The 26,744-nt window shown below is 46.1% G+C and overlaps 1 protein-coding gene across 1 annotated transcript in view; it reads left to right on the top strand.

Annotated features, from left to right (window-relative positions):
• Window positions 1–26,744, top strand: part of NARS2 (asparaginyl-tRNA synthetase 2, mitochondrial) — a 62,545-nt gene that overhangs the window by 24,314 nt on the left and 11,487 nt on the right. The window contains exons 9-11 of the mRNA XM_048495346.1: window positions 10,627–10,759; window positions 22,419–22,517; window positions 24,978–25,015. Coding sequence (XP_048351303.1) covers window positions 10,627–10,759; window positions 22,419–22,517; window positions 24,978–25,015 — 270 coding nt within the window. The remainder of the gene's footprint in view (window positions 1–10,626; window positions 10,760–22,418; window positions 22,518–24,977; window positions 25,016–26,744) is intronic.

Below are 26,744 nucleotides of genomic sequence, written 5' to 3'. Positions count from 1 at the left end.
AGATAGACAATTAGATATGTTTGTAATATGTTAACAATTGTAAACAGTTTTTGGTTTCTCTCCTTATGTTATTATTTAAAATCAATCAATATAATTATATAAAAAAGAAATAATGCACTACCATACGGTATATCGCTTTTTTAATACTTTAAACAGTCAATATTTGAATCTAGAGGCGGGGCGAAGGAGAAATGCACCTGGGGCGTGCGCGCCCTGCGTCCTTGCCACAGCCCCTCCCAGGAATGCCCTGCCCCCAGAATGCCTGGCCACGCCCCCTCGTGCCCCGCCCAGCCCCATTGGCACTACGCTACTGTTTGAATCCCACCACCATCGGAACCTGTTACTAAAATTTTTGAATCCCACCACTGGGTGGGGGGGAGGGGGTGTCATACAAGAAAGCCAAACCAGAGCACAGGTGATCTAGTGAACAAAATGTGGAACGCCCAGGTGAAGATGCGAGTTCAAATCCAGATGGATAGTCAGTAGATAAATCAGAAGCAATGGTTTAAGGACGTAGGGCAGACTGGAAAAAGCAGAGGGAAAGCCAATGTGCTCTAGAGAGCCAGCGTGGTGTAGTGGTTAAGAGCAGGTGGATTCTAATCTGGAGAACCGGGTTTGATCCCCCACTCCTCCAACCTGAGTGGCAGAGGCTTATCTGGTGAACCAGATGTGTTTCCGCACTCCTACATTCCTGCTGGTTGATAGTTCTCACGGAACTCTCTCAGCCCCACCTACCTCACAAGGTGTCTGTTGTGGGGAGAGGAAGGGAAAGGAGCTTGTAAGCCACCCTGAGTCTCCTTACAAGAGAGAAAAGTGGGGTATAAATCCAAACTCTTCTTCTAGAGCAAGGGTCTGCAACCTGCGGCTCTCCAGATGTTCATGCACTACAAATCCCATCAGCCCCTGAACATCTGAAGAGCCGCAGGTTGCAGACCCCTGCTCTAGAGGTTAGACTGATAGAATACAATCTGGGAGATCCAGGTACAATTCCTTAACCGGCCACGTGGTTCACCGGCTGACCTTGGGCAAGGAGCTGCGTACAACATGACTTTGGATGGAGGGCGGGATGGAAGTGCGTAAACAGGAGGATTTATTGGGAAATGTAGGAAGTGAGGCAGATTAGACTCAGGCTGTTAAGACGAGTCATGCTCGAATACCCGCCGGCTCAGCTCAATTAGTGCCTGCCCATGGGGAGTCGAGAATTCGGGAAGCTCTTGGGATACGTCCAAACGCACGAGAGTGCGCCTGTTTGCATGGTTGTGAGGAGAAGAGGAGTTGTTTTTTTGTACCCTGCTTTTCTCAGTCTTTTAAGGAGTCTCAGAGCGACTTACAGTCACCCTCACCTTCCCTCCTTTGCCCACAACAGAGAGGGCTGAGAAAGTCCGGAGAGAACTGTGACTAGCTCAGACTCGCTCAGCCGGCTTCATGTGTAGGAGCAGGGAAACAAACTTGATTCTCCAGATTAGAGTCTCTCTTTTACCCCCTGCATTACGCTGATTTTGCGTATTTCCCACGATTCATGATAACTCCTCCGTGCCAGCGCCTTTAGTAAACCAAACAGGAGTGATTGTATTACAATACCCTGTTCTATTAAGGATCTTTGTTTCTTAGAATAGTGTTTGGGGTATCTTGAAACCACACGGAAGACTAAATTGGAAACACGCAGGGTCTTTTCATCAAAACAATGGCTCTCACAAGTGTCATTTTAACTGGGATGTTTTTCCCCCTGCACTGGCTATTAAATAAACATCCAGAATTCTCCGGGTACAGAACATAATGTTACCGCTTCACACTTTGTTCTTCAATAACATGTTTCTTAAAAAAAAGGAGAGAGAGAGAGAGAGAGGTATTTTCAGTGGATCTAATGCAAACTAAATTTAGACGAGTTATATTTATCCCCTGTGAGAATGGCTTGTTCTTTCCAGCCAAAATGGCATTCCAAACTTCCAGTCTTCAAAAGTTTTACCCGGCCGATTTTAAACAGATTACCGGGGAAGCGACTTGTTTGTTTCGGCTGGTACTTTTAAAGAACAAATCATGACTTGGATCTTACCCTCAACGTTTTTGATGCGAGTGGGGGGTGGGGGGGTGCTGCTTTGTTCGGATTGTATAATTAATGTGACGAGGGCAGTCATCACATGATAATTGAATAACACGGCTTTATGTGTAGGAGCAGCAGTGGCGAAGGAGGTTAAGAGCTCGTGTATCTAATCTGGAGGAACCGGGTTTGATTCTCCGCTCTGCCGCCTGAGCTGTGGAGGCTTATCTGGGGAATTCAGATTAGCCTGTGCACTCCCACACACGCCAGCTGGGTGACCTTGGGCTGGTCACAGCTTCCTGGAGCTCTCTCAGCCCCACCCACCTCACAGGGTGTTTGTTGTGAGGGGGGAAGGGCAAGGAGATTGTCAGCCCCTTTGAGTCTCCTGCAGGAGAGAAAAGGGGGATATAAATCCAAACTCTTCTTCTTCTTCTACTACTACTACTACTACTACTACTACTATGTGGATTCGAATACCAACGATCGTCAACTGTTGAGTTTCACATGAAACTGCCAAGCTGAAATCTAGCTTGGAGTAGCTTTAAACGTAAAGATTCCTCCGCAAGAGCCCCTTCCGCACTTGCGGAATAATGCACTTTCAATCCACTTTCAATGCACTTTGCAGCTGGAATTTACTGTGCGGAATAGCCAAATCCACTTGCAAACAATTGTGAAAGCGGATTAAAAGTGTATTATTCCGCATGTGCGGAAGGGGCCAAAGTTTAGCCAAGATGACGGTCGGTCTCCTGGGGCTTCAACTCTAAGGCTGGGGAAAGTGCCCTACCGTTCTTCTCCTCCCGAGGAAAGCCCTCCTGAAGAAATATGAGTGGTCTTAAGTCGCCTCCTTAATCTGGAGGCGACAAGTCAGGTCTGAGGTAGCCCCCAGGTCTGAAAACCCCCTGCTGGATTCCTCTTCCTGTCCAGAATCAAGACTGGAGTTGAATACAGTGGAACCTCGGTTTTCATCAGTTTCGGTTTTCATCGGTTTCGGTTTTCATTGATTTTTTCAGTGAAAAATTTGTCTCGGTTTTCATCTATTTGCCTCGGTTTTCGTCGATTTGCAGTAAGGTGCAGGGGTTTGTGGAGAAAAATCACCCGGACAAAGCTGTTGTAGGCCATGTCTGCAACTTGTTTGATGACAACGTCTTGCCCCATTTCAGACAAATCTTAAAGAGGCGTCAGAAACAAACCTCTGTGGACAGCTTTCTGGTGCGACATTGGTCCACTGACTCTGAAACTGGTCCTAGTGTTATTGTTTGTTACTGTTTTCAACATTAAACACTATGTTTATTCACAAAAAAAAATGTGGTTTTGGTATGTTTTTTGGAGTGCCTAGAACAGATTAATTGGATTTACATGGATTCCTATGGAAAAGTTTGCCTCGGTTTTCATCGGTTTCGGTCTTCATCGATTATTTTCGGACGGATTACCAACGAAAACTGAGGTTCCACTGTACCAATGTTGATGTGATAGTTGATAGTGATTGAGGAGGAGGAGTTTGGATTTATATCCCCCCCTTTCTCTCCTGCAGGAGACTCAAAGGGGCTGACAATCTCCTTGCCCTTCCCCCCTCACAACAAACACCCAGTGAGGTGGGTGGGGCTGAGAGGGCTCCGAGAAGCTGTGACTAGCCCAAGGTCACCCAGCTGGCGTGTGTGGGAGTGCACAGGCTACTCTGAATTCCCCAGATCAGCCTCCACAACTCAAGCGGCAGAGCTGGGAATCAAACCCGGTTCCTCCAGGTCAGAGGCTGCCTTGAAGGAGTCAGACCATTTGTCTATCTAGCACGGCCTGCTTTGACTGGCAGGGGTTCTCCAGGGTCATAAATCCCACCACCAGGCAGAGTTTGCAGTGAGCCAGGGTGCAGGTTTAACGGAGCGTGTGAATGTGTGACGGAGAGACGCAGACTTGGGCCCGTGTCAGAGTCTGCCGACTCCAGGTGCAATCCACCCTTCCAAAGCGGCCATTTTTTTCCAACAGCCTTGGAATAAATGTTTTAACGATGAATAAGAAATAAATAAGTAACAGGGCTTTACGTCGAACGGGTCCAGAGGAGGGCAACCAAAATGGCCAAAGGTCTGGAATCCACACCCTACGAGGAGAGACTTAGGGAGCTGGGGATGTTGAGTTTGGTGAAGAGAAGGTCAAGAGGTGACAAAATAGCCCTGTTTAGATGTTTGAAGGGATGTCATGTTGGTGAGGGAGCAAGCTTGTTTTCTGTGGCTCCAGAGACCAGGAGTTCATGGGTTCAAGGTGAAGGAAAAGAGATTCCATCTTGTCTGGATTCCTTGCTCTGTGCACATGAAACATCTGAACCTGCTAAGACCTGTGTGTGGACTATCCAGGAGCAGCAGTGGCGTAGTGGCTAAGAGCAGGTGCGCTCTGATCTGGAGGAACCGGGTTTGATTCCCAGCTCTGCCACTTGAGTTGTGGAGGCTTATCTGGGGAATTCAGATTAGCCTGGGCACTCCCACACACGCCAGCTGGGTGACCTTGGGCTAGTCACAGCTTCTCGGAGCTCTCTCAGCCCCACCTACCTCACAGAGTGTTTGTTGTGAGGGGGGAAGGGCAAGGAGATTGTAAGCCCCTTTGAGTCTCCTATAGGAGAGAAAGGGGGGATATAAATTCAAACTCTTCTTCTTCATCATCATCCTTGGTTCCTGAGGGCCTGTCTACAACACAAGGGCGGAAGAACAACAGTCAAAAACTTTGCTCAGAAATGGTTTGGCAAGTGTTGACATAGCCTGGGTGGGGTGTCTGACAGGGCCCACTGCTGCCGGTCCTCACCCACTCCGGTTCCCTTTGCAGAGGACACAGTGTGGAATAAGTTCTGTCAGAAGGATGGCATTTGATTGCCTCAACATGGCCGCTGTCGATGTGCGTCAGATCGGGCCCAGCGTTCCACATTGTTCCCCTGTAGAAAATTCCAATTTGCTCGGGACCTGAGAAAGATGACTTTAAATGGTTGGGGTTTTGGGCGTCCTTGCTTTTTTCTGTCAAAACTTGGAGCAGGGGCATTATGGCGACCTTGACATTGTCATGATATATAAAAAAAGAGTAAAGGTTCACAAAAAGGTCGTCTTCTAAGTTAGCAGAAGTTTGCCAACCCCAAAGGTCGGAGACAGTCAGTCTAGGGCCGTGGTGGCGAACCTTTGGCACTCCAGATGTCATGGACTACAATTCCCATCAGCCCCTGCCAGCATGGCCAATTGGGCCCTGCAATTGGGCCCTGCCAGCATGGCCACCACTGGTCTAGGGGCAGAGGAGCAGTTAACCTTTAACATGATTGGTGAATTCAACTGTAACTCTAGACCAATGAGAAGAAGAAGAGTTTGGATTTGTATCCCCCCTTTCTCTCCTGTAGGAGACTCAAAGGGGCTGACAATCTCCTTGCCATTCCCCCCTCACAACAAACACCCTGTGAGGTGGGTGGGGCTGAGAGAGCTCAGAGAGGCTGTTGCCTGGGCGGGGAAAAGTATCCTGTTGGATGTATGCGTTGTATATGCTATGCTAAGTTGAGATAGAGAGATAGAGTCTGAGTTAAGTTCAGTGTGTGTGTTCAACTTTGTCATTGCTGAAGAGTTCTGTATAGTTTTATAGTCTTGTATAGAATAGACTTGTGTAACCTTGCAACTGCTAAAGTAAAACCTTCCTATGGAAAGAACATCTTGCGTGGAGAGTATTCTTTTCCAACAGTGGCAGGAGGCTGCAGTGAGTGCAAGAAGACTATCGACCTTCTCATCTCATCAGAGTAGCTCCGCTTTAAACTCTGCTGATAGACATTTGCTCGCTTTTTAAAAAACCCAAGCAACAAAAGTCAGTGATGTCGAGGTTTGTGGAGAAGGGGAAAGATCACGCGTAATATGATTTGGAAAGAAGCTGCCGTGCCGCTTCTGGCTCCCGAAAATCCGCTGCGGCTGCAAGATAGTTCTTCTTCTTAATAATAGAAAGAAAAGCACCGTGCATAACCTTTCCATACATTTCCTTATCTTTCACATGCAGATACAGAGAGATCTTTTCATATTTAATTAGTCTTTGGAAATCATTTTTCCGCTCCGGTGTTGGGCACTCAGCCTGCAGCTGTTGGATTATGGAGTGCTCCCAAATCTATTCCTAGCTAACCTCCACCCCGTAGGAGGGAGGCCCAAGATTTACTATTTTCTTCCCCCAACGTTTGTGGAAGGCCCCAGGGAATGTGTGAATTGGGTGGTGGGAGCACATCTGAACCTACAGCGATGCAAGATGGGGCTATTAGTCTCTCGCTTCGCTGTGAGCCGAGAAAAATGCGGCATCAATCTGTTTGGGGAACATAAGAAAGAGCCAGCTGGATCAGACCAGAGTCCATCTAGTCCAGCTCTCTGCTACTCGCAGTGGCCCACCAGGTGCCTTTGGGAGCTCACGTGCAGGAGGTGAAAGCAATGGCCTTCTGCTGCTGCTGCTCCCGAGCACCTGGTCTGCTAAGGCATTTGCAATCTCAGATCAAGGAGGATCAAGATTGGTAGCCCTAGATCGACTTCTCCTCCATAAATCTGTCCAAGCCCCTTTTAAAGCTATCCAGGTTAGTGGCCATCACCACCTCCTGTGGCAGCATATTCCAAACACCAATCACACGTGGCGTGAAGAAGTGTTTCCTTTTATTAGTCCTAATTCTTCCCCCCAGCCTTTTCAATGGATGCCCCCTGGTTCTAGTATTGTGAGAAAGAGAGAAAAATTTCTCTCTGTCCACATTTTCTACCCCATGCATAATTTTATAGACTTCAATCATATCCCCCCTCAGACGTCTCCTCTCCAAACTAAAGAGTCCCAAACACTGCAGCCTCTCCTCATAAGGAAGGTGCTCCAGTCCCTCAATCATCCTCGTTGCCCTTCTCTGCACTTTTTCTATCTCTTCAATATCCTTTTTGAAACTCAAATTGACTGCGCTGCTCCGTTCTGTTATTAGGGCTGGTGACGTCCGCGACCGGGGGAGAGAAATGCCCACGTTGAGCATATTTGGCATACATTAAATTACATGCTTCTCTCTTCCGCTGCCCTCACCCCGGTGTTTAATTTGTTCCTGTCATCTAGTTCTTTTTAAAAAAGAAGTTGGGTAAAATGGCATGCGTTTTATTTGATTTTTTAAAAATTGCCCAGTAATTTAATATTAATATTACTGCTTTCACCAGCCTTCCTCGACTTCTTTCCCCGCAACCGCCGGCATCCCTTTCCAGTCGGGCAGAGCAATTTCTAAAGCGGCTTAGCTTACTGAGCAGTAATCTCGGGCTGGTGGAAGGTACTTAAGGAACCAGCCGGTCCAGAGGTTCTTGACCTGGATAGCCCAGGGTAGCTGGCCCTCATCAGATCTCAGGAGCTAAGCAGAGTTGGCTTCAGTCAGTACTTGAATGGGAGACCAACAAGGAATATGCGTGAAGCGGTCTGATACTGGTCTGTACAAACTGGAAGTGACAATCCAGATTCTCAGGCTGAGGTCTTTCACATCAGCTAGAGAAGAGGAGTTTAGATTTATATCCCACTTTTCTCAACTTGAAGGAGTCTCTGTAAGGTGGTGAAGAGCAGGTGGCCTCTAATCTGGGGAACCGGATTTGACTCCCTGCTCTGCCACTTGATCTGGTGAAACAGATTAGCCTGTGCACTCCCAACACACACCAGCTGGGGGACCTTGGGTGAGTCGCAGTTCTTCTCCATCCATCCATCCATCCATCCATCCATCCATCCATCCATCCATCCATCCATCCATCCATCCATCCATCCATCCATCCATCCATCCATCTCATCTCATCTCATCTATCTATCTATCTATCTATCTATCTATCTAGGGCTCAGAGCGGTGTCCAGCATCAATCATACATTAAAATCAGTTAAAACAATCACTGCCCGTCATTAAAAGAACCACATATAAATGGCAGACGGCTTCAACGTCCACCCCTCCTCCTTTCACTTGCCCACGGGAGGCCAGATGTTTACTATATAGCGGGATATCGATGTTACCCCGGCTGGCCAAAGGCCTGGCGGAACAGGTCCATTTTGCAGGCCCAGCGGAAACTCTGTAAGTCCCGCATGGCCCTGATCTCACCTGGGAGCCTGTTCCACCAGGTAGGGGCCAGGGCTGTGAAAGCCCTGGCTTTTGTAGAGGCCAGCCAGACTGCTTTGGGGGCGGGGATCACCAGCAGGTCCGCCTCCAAAGAGCGGAGGGGCCTAGAAGGGCGATGCAGGGAGAGACTGTCTCTTAGATGTTTAAGTCCAAGGCCGCGAACGGCTTTAAAGGTTAGACTTACATAAGGGTAGTCTGAAGGAGTCAGCATAGGGCTCTGATCTCTTGCATTTGCTCAATGGCTATGGAGCTCTGGTGGACCCCCATCTGGGCCCTGGGGTGTGTTTGGGGGAGGGTATAATGCCGTAGAGACCAAAGCAGCCGTTTTCTCCAGCAGAACTCATCGCTGGCATGTGGAGACCCGTTGTCATTCTCTGAGATCTTCACCTGGGAGTCAGTAATCACCAAAAACCTGCGCCTGGTAGCTTAACCAGATCAATGGCAGCATGTCCTTCACAAATTCTTATTGAAAGCATTCATGACATACAGGCTGCTGTTCAACCGGTTAAGCTGCTAGGTGCAGATATTTGGTGATTACTGACTTTAGATGCACCATCCCTAATAAAATGGCGGATTTGCCTGGGGGTTAGCAAGTGGCGTAGGAGGTTAAGAGCTCATGTATCTAATCTGGAGGAACCGGGTTTGATTCCCCGCTCTGCCGCCTGAGCTGTGGAGGCTTATCTGGGGAATTCAGATTAGCCTGTATACTCCCACACATGCCAGCTGAGTGGCCTTGGGCTAGTCACAGCTTCTTGGAGCTCTCTCAGCCCCACCCACCTCCCAGGGTGTTTGTTGTGAGGGGGGAAGGGCAAGGAGATTGTCAGCCCCTTTGAGTCTCCTGCAGGAGAGAAAGGGGGGATATAAATCCAAACTCTTCTTCTTCTTCTTCATCTCATCCCCCCCTCTTGGTTTGTACCAGGCCTGAAACATTTAAAAGTAACTGTGTTTTGAGTGTTGGCAACAAACACTCTTCCAAACGTTCTATCTGTCTTCACTCTCTCCTTGGTGAATATAGCGCAAAAGATCCCCGACGAGGTTGGGCGATTCCTCTCCCGATCTCTGTCCAGCTCAGATCACACGTTTCCCTCCCACCCCGTTCATGGTAGATCACGAGTCCTTTTACAAGTTGCAGCTCCGTGTAAACGTTTCACACCACTGATAACGTGCTTGCGTGTGGTCTTTCGGAAAGCAGAAGTGTTTCGGTGAGCCGCTCCTTTCTTTGGAATCGACCTTCGGAGGAAGCGTTCTGCATTTGTTTCGCATAGAATACGTTGATGCGAGATCGCAAAACGGCCGCGTTGTGCTTTTTAGGCACAAGGAAAGTCTCTGGGTTTTGCTTCTCAGTGCAATTGTTCACAGATGGTAAAATGCCTGTAGCTTCGACTGATTTGAACTGGAGTGATGTCTCTCTCATAGACAGAATAATTCCTCTTTGTAACATCCCCGTCCTGGGGTGGGAGGGAGGAAACAAAGTCCACAGTTCTATAGAGATGATTTTGTTAGCTCACTTTGAAAAGGATAAACTGTTCCCGCTTTGGTGAGCATCTTTGCAAATATTACTCCTGGTCCTAGTCTCTGGAACAGCCGAAAACAAGCTTGCTCCCTCACCAACATGGCATCCCTTCAAATATCTAAACATGGTTATCATGTCACCTCTTAACCTTCTCTTCACCAAACATCCCCAGCTCCCTCTCTCCTCGTAGGGCATGGATTCCAGACCTTTGACCATTTTGGTTGCCCTCCTCTGGACCTGTTCCATCTTGTTCAATATCCTTCTTGAATTGCGGTGCCCAGAACTGTACACAATATTTCAAGTGAGGTCTAACCAATGCAGAATAGAGAGGTACAATGACATCCCTTGATCTAGACACTATACTGTTATTGCTGCATCCCAGAAAGAATATTTAAATGTTCTTTCTAGGCCGTTCTATCATACTTTAATTGGACTTCAGATGCTGCTGGTTTGCTATTTCATTTTTCCACTTTCGCTGACTTTTTATCGATTTTTAGATGATGTGCATTTTTATGTTTGATGTGACTAATTGTTGCAGACAGCAGTAAGGAAAACGGGAAAATGGATATGTTTCTGTGTATTGTCGAAGGCTTTCACGGCCGGAACGACTGGGGTGCTGTGTGGTTTCCGGGCTGTACGGCCGTGTTCCAGCAGCATTCTCTCCTGACGTTTCGCCTGCATCTGTGGCTGGCATCTTCAGAGGATCTGTTGGTAGGAAAGGAAAGCAAGTGGAGTATATATACCTGTGAGTAAAGGTCAATAGGTGAGGGCATATATTACAGGTATATATACTCCACTTGCTTTCCTTTCCTACTGTCAGATCCTCTGATGATGCCAGCCACAGATGCAGGCAGGAGAGAATGTTGCTAGAACACGGCCATACAGCCCGGAAACCACACAGCACCCCAGGATTTGTTTCTGTTTTCTGGTCCATTTTATGTTGTCTGTATGCTTTTGACATCCTTCTTCTTTTCATCTGTGCAGGGCCTTTACCAAGGCGTTCACCTTTGGTCCTACATTTCGTGCGGAAAATTCTCAGACCCGCCGACACCTGGCGGAGTTTTACATGGTGGAGGCGGAGCTAGCGTTTGTCGATAGGCTTCAAGAAATCATGCAGGTGAGGAAGTTTTTTTTGGAGGAGAACGGGAGCTGGTTTTCAGTCTGTTGCAGCGGAACGTGTATCTGGCTTCCCGGAATGCAACAGGAAGGTTTTTTGATTCCGTTCTTCTTTGGAGCAAGGGGATGTTTTTGTGTTTTGCTTTCTGTTTCTCAAACAGCTGCTCGTTCCTTCGAGACTCTGGGGAAGCTCAGGAGCTATTTTTACTCCAGTTGCTTCACTGATTTCGAGAAATGGGAAGTGCTTCTTCCGAATAAGATCTTCACAAGGATGAGAATATCGCAAGGGAGGCCCAGCCTCTAGTTTTTTTTTTTGCTGAGCTTGAAGGAAAAATTACAGGATGAAGTCAGTGGATGGAGGGTGCCTCCGGACCCCATTTGACCAGGCCGTGACTTCATAATATTGAGCTCATGATTGATGCATTTCCTATTGTCCTGCTGCTGGGGTAGTGGCATAGGAGGTTAACAGCTCGTGGCGTAGGAGGTTAACAGCTCGTGTATCTAATCTGGAGGAACCGGGTTTGATTCCCAGCTCTGCCGCCTGAGCTGTGGAGGCTTATCTGGGGAATTCAGATTAGCCTGTGCACTCCCACACACGCCAGCTGGGTGACTTTGGGCTAGTCACAGCTCTACGGAGCTCTCTCAGCCCCACCCACCTCACAGGGTGTTTGTTGTGAGGGGGGAAGGGCAAGGAGATTGTAAGTCCCTTTGAGACTCCTGCAGGAGAGAAAAGGGGGATATAAATCCAAACTCCTCCTCTTCTTCAGTTTTCATCGGTTTCGGTCTTCATCGATTCTTTTCGGACGGTTCTTCTTCTTCTTCTTCTTCTTCTTCTTCTTCTTCTTCTTCTTCTTCTTCTTCTTCTTCTTCTTCTTCTTCTTCTTCTTCTTCTTCTTCTTCTTCTTCTTCTTCTTCTTCTTCTTCTTCTTCTTCTTCTTCTTCTTCTTCTTCTTCTTCTTCAATTCTGCCCCTTCCGCACATGCTGAATAATGCACTTTCAATTCACTTTCAATGCACTTTGAAGCTGGATTTTACCGTACAGAATAGCAAAATCCACTTGCAAACAGTTGTGAAAGTGGATTGAAAGTGCATTATTCTGCATGCGCGGAAGGGGCCTTAGAAAGGGCAGATCACCTGTAAGGGGCGCCTGCAGAAGTGGCCAACTTCACGCCAGCTAGTTTTTTCAACGTTCAGGTTTTGCTGAACAAAGTGAGCTTGGTCGGTTTGACGTGCCGTTTTGGCATTATGGCTTAATTCGCAGCACGACTCTGCTGAACAGCCGTGGAACATAATATAGCCCAGTCTCGTCAGTGCTAGGAAGCTAAGCAGGGTCTACCCTCTTTAGTGCTTGGATGGGAGACTGCCAAGGAAATCCAGGGTAGCTAACAAGAGGTGGCCAATGGCAAGCCATCTGTGCATGTTTCTCGCCTTGAAAACCCTAGGGCAGTGATGGCGAACCTTTTAGCGACCGGGTGCCCAAACTGCAGCCCAAAACCCACTTATCGAGATGCCCCTTCTATTCTATTCCTCCGGTTTGGAGTCCCCCTGTCATCTAGGGGACCCACTTTTTGGTCTGTTTCCCCCTCCTTGGGAGGGTTTAATTGGGGTTATTGCTGACACCATTTTTACTGAATCTACCGCTGTGTTTTAAATTCTTAAATTTAAATTTAAATTATTTTAATTTAATGGGGTTTTTGTCTGTATATATTGTATGTAGAATCTGTGTTGTGCACCGCCCAGAGCCCTCCGGGGGTTGGGCGGTATAAAAATCCCATCCATCCATCCATCCATCCATCCATCCATCCATCCATCCATCCATCCATCCATCCATCCATCCATCCATCCATCCATCCATCCATCCATCCATCCATCCATCCATCCATCCATCCATCCATCCATCCATCCATCCATCCATCCATCCATCCATCCATCCATCCATAAATAAATAAATAAATAAATAAATAAATAAATAAATAAATAAATATCGCCAAGTGCCAATACGGCAATTTAACCTGAATACTGAGGTTTTAGTTTAAAAAAAAACAACTCATACATTAACATCTTTTGTCTTAAAAGAAAAACACAATAAGAGAACTGTCAATGATACAACAACGTTTATTGAAAGGTGAAAGTTTGCATTTGGAATGCTTTTGAACAATTATGTGATTTTTGCTGTTGTATGCTTGCTGATAATAAGTATGTGGCTCATACTTTGTAAGTTTTAGAGCAACACATGCAGCACTCCGGTCAGCTGTTAGTCTGTTTCTTGTGCCAGATTTGAAGGGGAAGGGGGAGGGGGAGATGACGGCATGCATGCCCAGAGAGAGGGCTCTGAGTGCCGCCTTGGGCACTCGTGCCATAGGTTCGCCATCACGGCCCTAGGGAGTTTAAGTTAACACTTTCCATCACCGCTGCGTCCCTATGTTTAAGTTTGAGCAGCGTCTGACGTTCAGCCTTTTAGGGAGTTTTTCAAACAGTCCAGAAAGAAGAAGAGGAGGAGGAGGAGGAGCGGGAGGAGTTGTTGTTTGCATTTATATCCCACCTTTCTCTCCTGTAAGGAGACTCAAGGTGGCTTACAAGCACATTTCCCTTCCTCTCCCCACAACAGACGCAACAAGGTCACCCGGCAGGAACGTAGGAATGCGGAAACACATCTGGTTCACCAGATAAGCCTCTGCCACTCAGGTGGAGGAGTGGGGAATTCTCCAGATTAGAATCCACCTGCTCTTAACCACTGCACCACGCTGGTACCTGCCCTCCTGGGCGTAAAGTGTAGATGAGTGGAGAAGGCACTGAATGGCAAACCACCCTGTTAACATAGTCTGTCTCGTAAACGCTGTGATGTTACGTCATCCCATGGATCATTAATGACCTGGTGCTTGTACAGAAGACTACGCTTGGGATTTACCTGCAGGCCCGCTCCCCTGAAAACCTCTGGGGTTGCCATTAGTCAGCTGTGCCTTGATGGCAAAAACACACCCATGAGCACACCTAACATAGCACCTAACAGTGCTATCAGTCACAGACCAGGAAAGGGATTTAGGCGTCTTAGTTGATAGTTCCATGGGAATGTCAACTCAATACATGGCAGCTGTGAAAAGGGCAAACTCTATGCTGGGGATAATTAGGAAAGGAGTTGATGATAAAACTGCAAAGATTCTCATGCCCTTCTATAAAGCAGTGGTGCGACCGCACTTGGAGTACTGTGTTCAGTTCTGGTCGCCACATCTCAAAAAGGATATCGAAGAGATGGAAAAAGTGCAGAGAAGGGCAACGAGGATGATTGAGGGACTGGAGCACCTTCCTTATGAGGAGAGGCTGCAGCGTTTGGGACTCTTTAGTTTGGAGAGGAGACGTCTGAGGGGGATATGATTGAAGTCTATAAAATTATGCATGGGGTAGAAAATGTTGACAGAGAGAAATTTCTCTCTCTTTCTCACAATACTTGAACCAGGAGGCATCCATTGAAAATGCTGGGGGGAAGAATTAGGAATTTATTAATGGAAACGTGCGTCTCAAAGAGCGTGTCAAAAAATGGACCGGAAAAATTATACAAGACACACGTATGCTGCTAAAGTGGCATTCAATGTATTACCCTCTTATATTTCTAATCATACATAAAATACAAGTGCAACAATGCTTATTTGTATTTCTATTCCAAGTGGACTTCCTTAGAAGGAGCGCAGGGATTTTCTCACGCGTGCTGAAACAGTTCACTCTCAGTTTAGTGCACACTCAAAACAGTCCAACGTATTAGTCCTGCTCTTCATATATTTGTATCCAAAACCATAGTCATAGGATATTATCCTGACATTTACAAAGTTCTTATTCTTCAAGAGTATGTTGTTATTCTGGATATGTGGCTGAAATCTTACGTGATCTCCTTCTGGAGTCCATTTAAAGGAGCCTTGTTGCAATGCGGAGAAAAATTCAGCAAGCAAAAAGTTCAGCAAGCAGAAGCTAGTCGCGTAACTAAAGCTTTTCGATGCCTTCTTCAGTGCTTCGTCTTCAATAAGCAATACAATAGATTAAAATTCTATAAATATATATACATTCTCATAAATCTATATGTGTCTATTTTTAAACAGATTTAATAAATACGTGTTAATAAATATTTACCCAAACGGTGATATGTTAAATATATGTGTGTACATTCATTTCATTCTATTCTATAATAAATAATTAAATACTAATAAATCCTTTTTGATCTGAGATTGCAAATGCCTTAACAGACCAGGTGCTCGGGAGCAACAGCCGCAGAAGGCCATTGTTTTCACATCCTCCCTTTCTAGGACCTTGTCGGCCTTTGAGGAAGAGAGCTGGACTAGATGGACTCTGGTCTGATCCAGCTGGCTTGTTCTTACGTTCTTATCCCTCAAGGACCTGCAGCGGCCTACAGAGAAGCCTCCTATCACAAACCTTTGCTTCTCCCAAACCCCACAACACAAATGTACCCACAATCACTGGAATAAACAATGCCTCGGGCAGGAACTCGAAAGCTTGGCTCCCGCGAAGATAGCTGAACACAATCGAGCGCATCAACAATCGCCCGCCGCAGAAATTTAAAAAGAAGATCATTTGCTTCGCTTCGCTCTGTATCATGCTTCAATTTACAACTTGTCTAAATAGCTCGAACCCAAGACGATTACGCTCTGTTCTCATTAGACTTTTCTGGACTCGCTCCCTTGCACCCCGTTGTTAGATGGGATTTTTGAACAGGTCCACCGCTTAAATCCTCCAGATTTTCTGCTCCCCCAGAACAAGACGCCCTCTCCTTTTTTTTCATGCTCTGACAAAGTGATTACGCTACATTCTCAGAGTATCAAAACTGCCTCCTGTCTACTCCGTTCGTTAATTGGGATGTTTTGTACTTTCCGCCAATTCCCATTACTCAATAGGGAGATCGTGACTGTAAAGTCATACGAAAAAGAAAAATGAAACCGGGGGGAACGAGTGAAAAGCTAGTATTTTGTAAGACTGCAGAAGTGTATTTGTCAGGGATGAGACTGTGAAGGAGTAATAACACATAAGAACATAAGAACAAGCCAGCTGGATCAGACCAGAGTCCATCTAGTCCAGCTCTCTGCTACTTGCAGTGGCCCACCAGGTGTCATTGGGAGCTCACATGCAGGATGTGAAAGCAATGGCCTTCTGCGGCTGTTGCTCCCGAGCACCTGGTCTGCGAAGGCATTTGCAATCTCAGATCAAAGAGGATCAAGATTGGTAGCCATAAATCGACTTCTCCTCCATAAATCTGTCCAAGCCCCTTTTAAAGCTATCCAGGTTAGTGGCCATCACCACCTCCTGTGGCAACATATTCCAAACACCAATCACCCGTTGCGTGAAGAAGTGTTTCCTTTTATTAGTCCTAATTCTTCCCCCCAGCATTTTCAATGAATGCCTCCTGGTTCTAGTATTGTGAGAAAGAGGGAAAAATTTCTCTCTGTCAACATTTTCCACCCCATGCATAACACACATTCAGGGGTACAGTGGGGGTTGCCAATCTTCAGGTAAGGCCTGGAGATCTCCCAGGCTAAAGAGATCCGGTTCCCCTGAAGAAAAATGGATGTGTTGGAGAGTAGTCTCTATGGCTTTATACCCACACTGAAGTCCTTCCCCCCCCCCAAAAAAAACCCACCCTACAACCACAATCTCTGAGAATTTCCCAATTCTGGGTTAATAACCCTAGGTACAGTGTGTGTGTGAGGGGGGGCTGCCTTAGAGCCCCGCAAAGCTGACACCATTTTTGTTTATATTTACAGTTGGCAGACAGGCGTGGTTGCTCCTCTCTGACCTTTCACCTTTGACTTCCAGGGCACTGACTTTCAGAGTCCAGTAGCAAAAGTCTCTTTGTTGACCTTTTGGTTTGTTATTCTCAGTAAACCCAATAGATTGCTACACTTTTCTGATGATGCACCCTGCATTAAAATTAACTACATTGAAATTCAGAAAATAAAATGCCATTCCAAACCTCAACTAATATACCAGATAATCTTCTATATCTATAAATTCTCAGCATGGTTGTGGATACTTAAATCCAGAGACTGAAGCCCTGAACAGACAAGTCAGATCTTTCCCTTAAATTTGGGGACACCCCAGGTTTGCAGAAAAATCTGAAACCTTAAATACACACAGACACATGTACACATTCTGAGGGATTAGCCCCCCCTCCCCCCGGTGCAAATGCAGGCTTCTCTTCTGAAACACATGCCTTCAGTGACTGTTGCTAGGCGACCACAACAATACTGTCAGTTGAAGCCTTGGTTTCTGTCAGAAAGGCCTTTTCCGCACGGGCCTTTTACAGCGCCCTAGGGATGGCAAAAACGCCGACCCATGGGAGCTGTTCACATGGGGGGCGCAGCTGCATCGCAGCCGTGTGCCGCCTTCGCTCCAGCTGGAAGGCGCCAACCCCTCCTTTTCCGATCGACTTATCTTCCCTGCGACCTTCCCGCGCGTCACCGAGGCCTGGGGACACGCCCCCCCCTGCCCTGCGACTCCGGAGCGGTCGCGCAGGGCAGGGGGGGCGTGTCCCCTGGCCTCGGCGATGCGCTGGAAGGTCGCAGGGAACGTAAGTCGATTGGGCGACCGCGCAGTGCTGCGCCGTCTTCCCTGTCTTTACCGGGACTGTTCGTGCGAACGGTCCCAGGGTGTGTGTGTGTCGGCGTCGTATACGCCCCAGCGTGGCTGTGTGGAAGCGGCCTAACAGGTAGAGGAGGGGGAAAGCCCTTTCTAGGACCGTGTCGGCCTTTGAGGAAGAATCAGGAGAGGAGCCAACATTAGTCACCTTCCTCTTGGTCATTTGCCACCTTGCACCAGCAGCTAAGAATTTAGACTTACAGCACCTAAAAAGGTACCGTAAGTCTATTGAAACCCAGGGGGCTTCCCGGGGGCAGGGAGACTTTTTTATGCTCACAAGACTCCCCATGTTGTTGGGAAGCTCCTTTGGGAGCGGGTGGGACGAACACGGTGTCTCCACTGGCCGTCTGAAGTCTTGGGTGGGGCTGCCTGCCTTCCTCAGCGGTCATACAAACATTATTGCAAGAACAACACATCTGGAAATAAACATGTTGAACATAATCATCTGAAAATGCAAAACCTTCTCTCACGTTGCAGCCCAGTGTTTTGTAGGAAAGCCTCACGGACTTTTCACCATTTTCAATGGCTCACATGTCATCTGATACATACTTGTTTCTGGGTGTGTTTAACATCACAAGTGTTAAATCGTAATGGCTGTGACAGGTAGCCACTGGTAGACCTCTTCGTTACGAATCCCACTTTGCCTGTGGCCATCACTACATCACTACATGATTGAGTCAATCATTTTGTAAAGAAGTATTTCCTTTTGTCTGTCCTGCAGAGAAAACCGTCAAGGCTGCATGCTGCAGGCTGTTAGTCTAGTGCAGTGATGGCGAACCTTTTCGAGACCGAGTGCCCAAACTTCAACCCAAAACCCACTTATTTATTGCAAAGTGCCAACATGGCAATTTAACCTGAATACCGAGGTTTTAGTATAGAAAAAACGGTTGGCTCCGAGGTGTGTGTTACTCGGGAATAAGCTTGGTGGTAGTCGGTAGCTTTGCTTTGAAGCAACTGTGCAACGCTTCAAACGGGTGAATCATGACCCTAGGAGGGTTTACTCAGAAGCAAACCCCATTGCCAGCAACTGAGCTTACTCCCAGGTAAAGGATCGCGCTCTAGTTCTTCCCATGAAAATCAGTGGGGTTTAACAGCGCTTAACAGGGTTATCTACACTGCTTCTCCAAAACTAGGTCTTTGGTTTAATGCTAATAATCTCCCTGAAATAATTACACTATTATCACATGACAAACTCTATGCACGCGTGCCCACAGAGAGGGCTCTGAGTGCCACCGCTGGCACCCGTGCCAGAGGTTCGCCACCACTGCTGTATAGTGGGAAGAGATGTCCTAACACACACACAGGTGGAGTTCTGAAAAAGCCAAGCTGAGACTTTTGGTTCCTAGAAAGAGGAAGATTCACCTTCTGTATATCCGGGACTTTGCTTAAGCAAATAACCACCGTTGTCTACCGCATGCGGAGGTTTCCAGTTCTGTTGTCTGGAGATATTTTGAGCCACCTGACACCTTTAAAAAAAACCCACACATGGGCACAGTAATGGTGAGAGTCCGGGGAGAAAAACTGACAAGAACAATAGAAATGGAGACACGTACATAGCATCTGGAGATCTCCCACGATTACAACTGATTTTCCAGACAACCAAGGCCCCTTCCGCACACGCAAAATAATGCGTTTTCAAACCACTTTCACAACTGTTTGCAAGTGGAGTTTGCCATTCCGCACAGCTTCAAAGAGCGCTGAAAGCAGTTTGAAAGTGCATTATTCTGCATGTGCGGAAGGAGCCCAAGTCCCCGTGGAGAAGATAGTTTCTTGGAGGGTAGACTCCATGGAAATTTTACACGGCAGAGGCCCCTCCTCTCCTCAAAACTTTGCTCTCCTCAGAATCCACCCCCAAAATATCCAGGAATTTCCCAACCCAGAGCTGGCAACCCTAGAAGCAGGAGAAAGAGGTAGAAAAGTGGGGAGACAGAGAGAGGTTGCGTGCATTATACAGCGGGACCTCGGCTTTCATTGCCTTCGGTTTTCATCGGTTTCGGTTTTCATCGATTTTTTTCAGTGAAAAATTTGTCTCGGTTTTCAGCGACTTGCCTCGGTTTTCATCGATTTGCAGAAAGGTGCAGGGGTTTGTGGAGAAAAATCACCCGGACAAAGCTGTTGCAGGCCGTGTCTGCAACTTGTTTGATGACATCGTCTTTCCCCATTTCAGACAAATCTTAAAGAGGAGTCAGAAACAGACCTCTCTGGACAGCTTTCTGGTGCAACATTGGTCCACTGGCTCTGAAGCTGGTCCTAATGTTATAATTTGTTACTGTTTTCAGCATTAAACAGAAGTGGGATCCAGCAGGTTCTCACAGGTTCCCGAGAGTAGGTTACTAATTATTTATGTTGTGCCGAGATTGGTGATTTTGCCATGTGATTTTTGCCTTAGTTACGCCCCTCCTCTCAGCAGTAGCGCGCAGAACTGGAAGCAGTCTAGCAGGAGGTGCACCGGCGCGGCGTAAGCAGCAGCCTGGCGCCTCGCGCATTTCAGCTTTCCTTCGCCTAAGGACCGGGCGCAGTGGCCATGGGCGCCCTTGCTACACAGCCCTCGCCCTCGAAAGCCCCACTCCCCAGAATGCCTGGCCACACCCCAGTCGCGTGGCCCTCACCCAGCGCCCCATTGGCGCTACGCTTCACAGTTTGAATCCCACCATCATGGGAACCTGTTACCGTGTTTCCCCGAATATAAGACAGTGTCTTATATTAATTTTTGCTCCCAAAGATGCGTTATGTCTTATTTTCAGGGGATGTCTTATTTTTCTGTGTTCTGTTCGTCAGGCATGCTTCCAAACAAAAACTTGGCTACGTCTTACTTTTGGGGGATGCCTTATATTTCACACTTCAGCAAAACCTCTACTATGTCTTATTTTTCGGGGATGTCTTATATTAGGGGAAACAGGGTACTAAAATTTTTGGATCCCACCACTGATTAAACACTATGCTTATTCACCCAAACATGTATTTTGGGTATGTTTTTTGGAGTGCCTAGAACGGATTAATTGGATTTACATGGATTCCTATGGAAAAGTTTGCCTCGGTTTTCATCAGTTTCGGTTTTCATCGATTCTTTTCGGACGGATGACCAACGAAAACCGAGGTTCCTCTGTATTTTCCATGGTTTGCTCCCTGCACTGCTGCATTGTAGGAAGGAGGAGTCAGATTCGGTACCATCCAGGAACCAGTGAGATTTGGGGGATACAAATTTGCGAGCCTCAGAGTTCCCTTCATCAGATATCTGACGAAGACAGCTTTGACTCTCAGAAGCGTTTACAATAGTTGTGGAATGCCAGAAGAATGGGAACCTTCCCTATGCCATCACAGATATAAGATGGGCAACAAACTGGATTGTAAACAGCACATGTGAAAGGGGTCTGGGAGTTTTACTGGACCACAAGGTGAACGTGAGTGAACAGTGTGATGCGGCAGCCAAGAAAGCCAATGTGATTCTGAGCTGCACCAATAGGAATACAGTGCCTAGATCAAGGGAAATAATAGTACCATTGTGTTCTGCGTTGGTCAGACCTCACCTGGAATACTGTACCCAGTTCTGGGCACCACAATTCAAGAAGGAGATTGATAAGCTGAAACAGGTCCGAATGAAGCCAAGTTGGAATTAATTATCTGGTTAAAACGCAATCCGTGAATTTTATGTTTTTAACAGTTAAGCTTAGCAACTTTTTTTAATTTTTTTTGGATTTTAGTTATTAATATTAATTTGTATTAAACTCTCCTTTTCTTCTTTCTCTTATTCCCTCCTTATCTTCCCTATCTCTCTTCTTTATTTAGACTTTTGTGATATGTTATGATTTTATGTAAATTCTGTCACTCTTATCCCTTTCTTCCCCTTTCCTTAGCTTCCTTTTCCCAAACAACAGAGCCTTAAGACCTTTGGACCAATATAAAAAATATTGTGTGCATGGCATTCTAAGTTGTTTGCTAGAACTCTGTATAACACTTTTTTAAAATCTCCAATAAAAATATATTTAAAAAAATAATTTTAAAAAAAGGAATACCCTAGATCAAGGGAAGTAATAGTACCATTGTATTCTGCATTGGTCAGACCTAACCTGGAATACTGTACCCAGTTCTGGGCACCACAATTCAAGGAGATTGAAGGAGATTGATAAGCTGGAACAGGTCCAAAGGAGGGCAACCAAAATGGTAAAAGGTCTGGATTCCATGCCTCATGAGGAAAGACTTAGGGAGCTGGGTATGTTTAGGCTGAAGAAAAGAAGGTTAAGGGGTGACACGATTGCCTATGTAGATTTACTTCTTCAGCGAGCCTTTAGGTTCCAGTTACTGTGACCTGGTTTGGTGTAGTGACAGACAGCTTGCATTTTGACTCAGGGAATTTCTGGGAGGAATCTTACCTTCATTGTGATCCCACTATTCCTCCGTCTGCAACAGTTTGGAGCGGTCACGTGTGTCCTTCTTTACATTCATGTTGAAAAGGTTAAGGTTGAACAAGGAAGAAATGCTGTATAGAAATGTTTGAATGAGTAATGCGTAAAGAGAGCCAGTTTGGTGTAGTGGTTAGGAGCGGTAGACTCTGATCTGGACTCTACTCCTACACATGAAGCCTGCTAGGTAACCTTAGGCTAGTCACAGTTTTCTTTGAACTCTCAGTTCCACCTACCTCACAAGATATCTGTTGTGGGGAGAAGGGAAAAGGAGTTTGTAATCTGCATCGAGTCTCTTTTCAGTTGAGAAAAGCATGGTATAAATCCAAACTCCTTCACCACCACCTCCTCTTCCTCTTGTAATGACTGTGAAAACCCTGCAGTATTATGTAAGCCTGCACATGCAGAATAATGCCCTTTGAATCCACTTTCAATGCACTTTGCAGTTGTGCGGAATAGCAAAATCCACTTGCAAACAATTGTGAAAGTGGATTGAAAGTGCATTATTCTGCATGTGCAGAAGAGGCCATAGAGTTGCATGTTATAAGCCGTTGCAGACCAAGCTGAGGAATAAATGTAATAGCAGTTAGAAACTTTCCTGTTTTTGTTTTCCTTTTTGCTTAGGTGATGGAGGATCTTTTCAAAAGAGTGACGGACACGGTGCTTTCCAGATGCCCTCAAGATGTTGGTCTCTTCCACAAGCATGTAGCCCCCGGACAAGAGGTACAAACCATTAAAATCGCCTACAACATTCTTTCTGTAACTTACTTGCTTTGTAAACATAGTTAGGGATGTGATCTAGCTTTCAGTAGTAACCGCTGCGCCACATTCTGTCGCTTTCTGGTGTGACAGAGAAATAGAGTCCTGGGTGAGGCTATATCCATGGGGGCGGTATAGGAGAATCAATCTCAGTGGTAGGGGTCACTAGAGTAAGGGAGAAAGTCCCACCGCCTATGGCGTCCCTTGTTGTTGGTACTCTGTTTCCCCGAAAATAAGACCTACCCTGAAAATAAACCCTAGCATGATTTTTCGGGATTTTTGGAGGATGTTTGAAATATAAGCCCTACTCCAAAAATAAGCGCTTGTTACAGATTCTCTGGCGCAGCTGATCTGGTCACATGGGGGCGCAAAATCACGGGAAAAAAATAAGACATCCCCTGAAAATAAGCCCTAACTTTTGGAGCAAGAATTAATATAAGACCCTGGCTTATTTTCGGGGAAACACGGTATTTGCAAGTGTCTGTCACTGTTATAAAACAGTTAACTGTTCATATGTAAACAAATTGCTGAAGTCCCTGTTTTATGATCTGGATTAGCTATTGATCAGTCTGGTAGCCATTGCTTACATGTGGTAGCACATACATCAGAAGATATAAAGTTAACTTGTTTTCCTTGTTTCAAAGGAGAAAACCACATGGACAGAGAGAAGTAGGAAGGAAGAGCAAGATGTAGTCTTAAGTATTCAGTTAGTATAGTTAGTAAGTGTATAGTTAGTAGGAGCAGCAGTGGCGTAGTGGTTAAGAGCAGGTGTACTCTAATCTGGAGAACCGGATTTGATTCCCCGCTCTGCCACTTGAACTGTGGAGGCTTATCTGGTGCACCAGATTAGCTTGTGCACTCCAACACATGCCAGCTGGGGGACCTTGGGCTAGTCATAGTTCTTCAGAGCTCTCTCAGCCCCACCTACCTCACAGGGTGTTTGTTGTGAGGGGGGAAAGGCAAGGAGATTGTAAGCCCCTTTGAGTCTCCTACAGGAGAGAAGGGGGGGGGTTAAATCCAAACTCTTCTTCTTCTACTGTAAATATGTAACAGAGCAGTATAGCGTTTATTTGTTTTATTCTGTGTAACCCTACCCTTTTAAATTAGTAAACTTTTGTATAAAGCAACTCAAGGTATCTCTGGCTCTCTTTTTCCCCACTGGATGCTATTTCCGCTTCTCTGCTAATAAGTATCTCTTTTAATCGAATACCCTTCGCTTGTTAAAACCCAGTCAACATGTGTCTGTGTCCACATCACACAGACACGCTGTGTGCTATTTATAAATCTCTACGGTATCCTTGCAGTATGCAAACATCATAATGTGGAGGGTTTTTGCTTGTGCTATATATGGGTCTTCTCCATGCAAACCATTTGGTGTTCCCCTGAGATGGTGACTCCTGCAGAGGCGTAGCAAGGGGGAACAGTGCCCGGTGCATCCTCCGCCCCCGTCCCACCCCAGAACGCCCCCACCACACACACTAGTGTGCGCACCCGGAGCGTCGCGCACCCCCCATCCTCTTGGAGCTACGCCTCTGGACTCCTGTCCAGGGAGGCAGGAATGCTGACCAGTGTTTCCAGTGCTCAGGAGTGAAGAAAATCTCAAATACTTGGCCTAGCACCATCCCATGGCTGGTGGACTAACTGGGAAATCAGCAAACAGGCATATTCAACTGTGCTGAACTGCATCTCCAATCAATGAGCTTAATCAGGTTCATCTGTCCGCAGAGTTTGGGCTATATATCTGTGTGCATCTAGTTCAGCCTGCGCAATGTCTAAAGCAGTGGTGGCGAACCTATGGCACAGGTGCCACAGGTGGCACTCAGAGCCCTCTCTGTGGGCACACACAAACAGAGTTGCCCCACCCCCACCCCCACCCCCCACACATCTAGGCTGGCCTGGGCCACATCAAACCTAAGACGTGGTTTTGGGGAAGCAGTGTAGGAGACCCTGTTAAGTGCTGTTAAACCTCACTGATTTTCATGTGAAGAACTAAAGCGCGATCCTTTACCTGGGAGTAAGCTCAGTTGCTGGCAATGGGGCTTGCTTCTGAGTAAGCCCTCCTAGGGTCGTGATTCACCCATTGGAAGAGTTGCACGGTTGCTTCAAAGCAAAGCCACCGACTACCACCAAGCTTACTCCTGAGTAATGCACATCTCAGAGCCAACCGTTTTTTCTATACTAAAATCTCAGTGTTCAGGTTAAATTGGTGTGTTGGCACTTTGCAATAAATAAGTGGGTTTTGGTTTGCAATTTGGGCTCAGTCTCAAAAAGGTTCGCCATCACTGGTCTAAAGTCCCATCAAGTTCACAATTCTGTTGTGAAATGCTTCTGGAAAATAACATGCAAGGCTGTCCTTTGTCTGAATTCTTTCCAACTGCAATTGTGAATGATATTTTTCATTTCTCTCCTCTTTCCCCCATGAAGGGCAAGTTAGAACAGATGCTGAAGAACCCATTTGTAATGTAAGCAAATCTTTTCTTTTCCCCCTTTTTTAAAAAAAATCATAGTTCAACAAAATATATGCAATGTCACCATTGGGGTTGTAAGAATTTACCCTTGGGGAAAGCCATTCTCGTTGTTCTGGCGCTTGTATGTGAGAATTGGTATGTTGTCTCTGAAATGGCTTTATGACTCATCTGGTAGAAACCTTCTCCACCATCCTTTGCCATCTTGACTGTATCGTCTGTGTCCGTGACGAAACAGTTGCAGAGATAGGAGGCATATTGGATAACTGCACAAAGCAAAGAATAATGTGGGGCTATTTCTTTCATGTTCCATGCGAAGCAGGGGGAAAGGCCACTCTTTGCCCACTCTCAGAAACAGCGGAGATTATGGGATCTGCCACGCAGTGAGTGTGAGAGGGGGGAAAAGGAATCCATAACAGAAGTTCTGCCTTCAGCGCGGGGCAGAGCACCAGTGCATAATCAGCCTTGGACAGACAGCTTAAGGGGGAGGGCAGTATACAAACGTAATTGATGATGATGATGATGATGATGATGATGATGATGATGATGATGATGATGATGATGATGATGATGATGATGATGATGATGATGATGATGAAGGCAGCCCTGCTGGGATCCACACGAATACTACGCCGATACATTACAACTTCCTAGGCCTCTGGGTGAGGCTCGAATTGTAATTGTAAGGCCAACAACCAGCTAAAGATCTGGCAGCTGTGAAATCTATAATGATGATGATGATGATGATGATGATGATGATGATGATGATGATGATGATGATGATGATGATGATGATGATGATGATGATGATGATGATGATAATAATAATAATAAAAAGTACAGCCTGCCCTGTAGCAAGACCTGGTACGAGCACAAGCCAGAGAAGACCACAGAAAATGAAGAAGCAAAAATACTCTGGGACTTTAGAATACAAACAGACAGACACCTGGCACACAACTCCCCAGACATAACAGTGATAGAGAAAAAACACGTTTGGATCATAGATGTTGCTGTGCCAGTTGACAGCCTACAAATTGAAGTTGAACGATTGTGGCAAAAAAGAGCAACAGTAATCCCACTAGTAGTCGGTGCTCTAGGAGGAATCCCAAGAAATCTTGAAAAACATCTGGAAAGCCTAAACTTGGACAGAACATCAGTCCACATGCTGCAGAAAGCAGCACTTCTAGGAACTGCACACATTCTACGCAAATACCTCTAATATCCTAGGTCCTTGGGAAGGACTCGATATTCAGAGATGAATTCCAGACACTTGTGCTGTGTTGTTATGTGTAGTATAACAACAACAACAACAACAACAAACAACAACAACAACAACAACAACAACAACAACAATAATAATAATAATAATAATAATAATAATAATAATAATAATAATAATAATAATAATAATAATAATAATAATAATAAATGTTCATTCAAGTAAAAGCCAGATGCATTCTGGAAGCATTTAAGCATGGAGATTATTCTTCTGTCTGGCGTGACTCACGATATGCTGGAATCCAATTTCTGGCAGGATATGAGCTTTCCTGAGTCACAGCTCTCCAGGTAACTGAAGAAGCGAGCTGCAGGTCTCAAAAGGGTCATACCCGGCCAGAAACTTTGTTAGTCTTGAAGGTGCTACTGGACGCTTGCTCTTTTCCACTGCCACAGACATGGCCTTCCCATTGTGATCTATATGCTGACATGCAGACCTCTGTTATGAGGT

The sequence above is a fragment of the Sphaerodactylus townsendi genome, linkage group LG04 (genome assembly GCF_021028975.2).
Source record: "Sphaerodactylus townsendi isolate TG3544 linkage group LG04, MPM_Stown_v2.3, whole genome shotgun sequence".
Lineage (NCBI taxonomy): Eukaryota > Metazoa > Chordata > Lepidosauria > Squamata > Sphaerodactylidae > Sphaerodactylus > Sphaerodactylus townsendi.
Note: the sequence above shows the minus strand (reverse complement) of the source record. Positions and strands in the feature narration are given on the sequence as shown.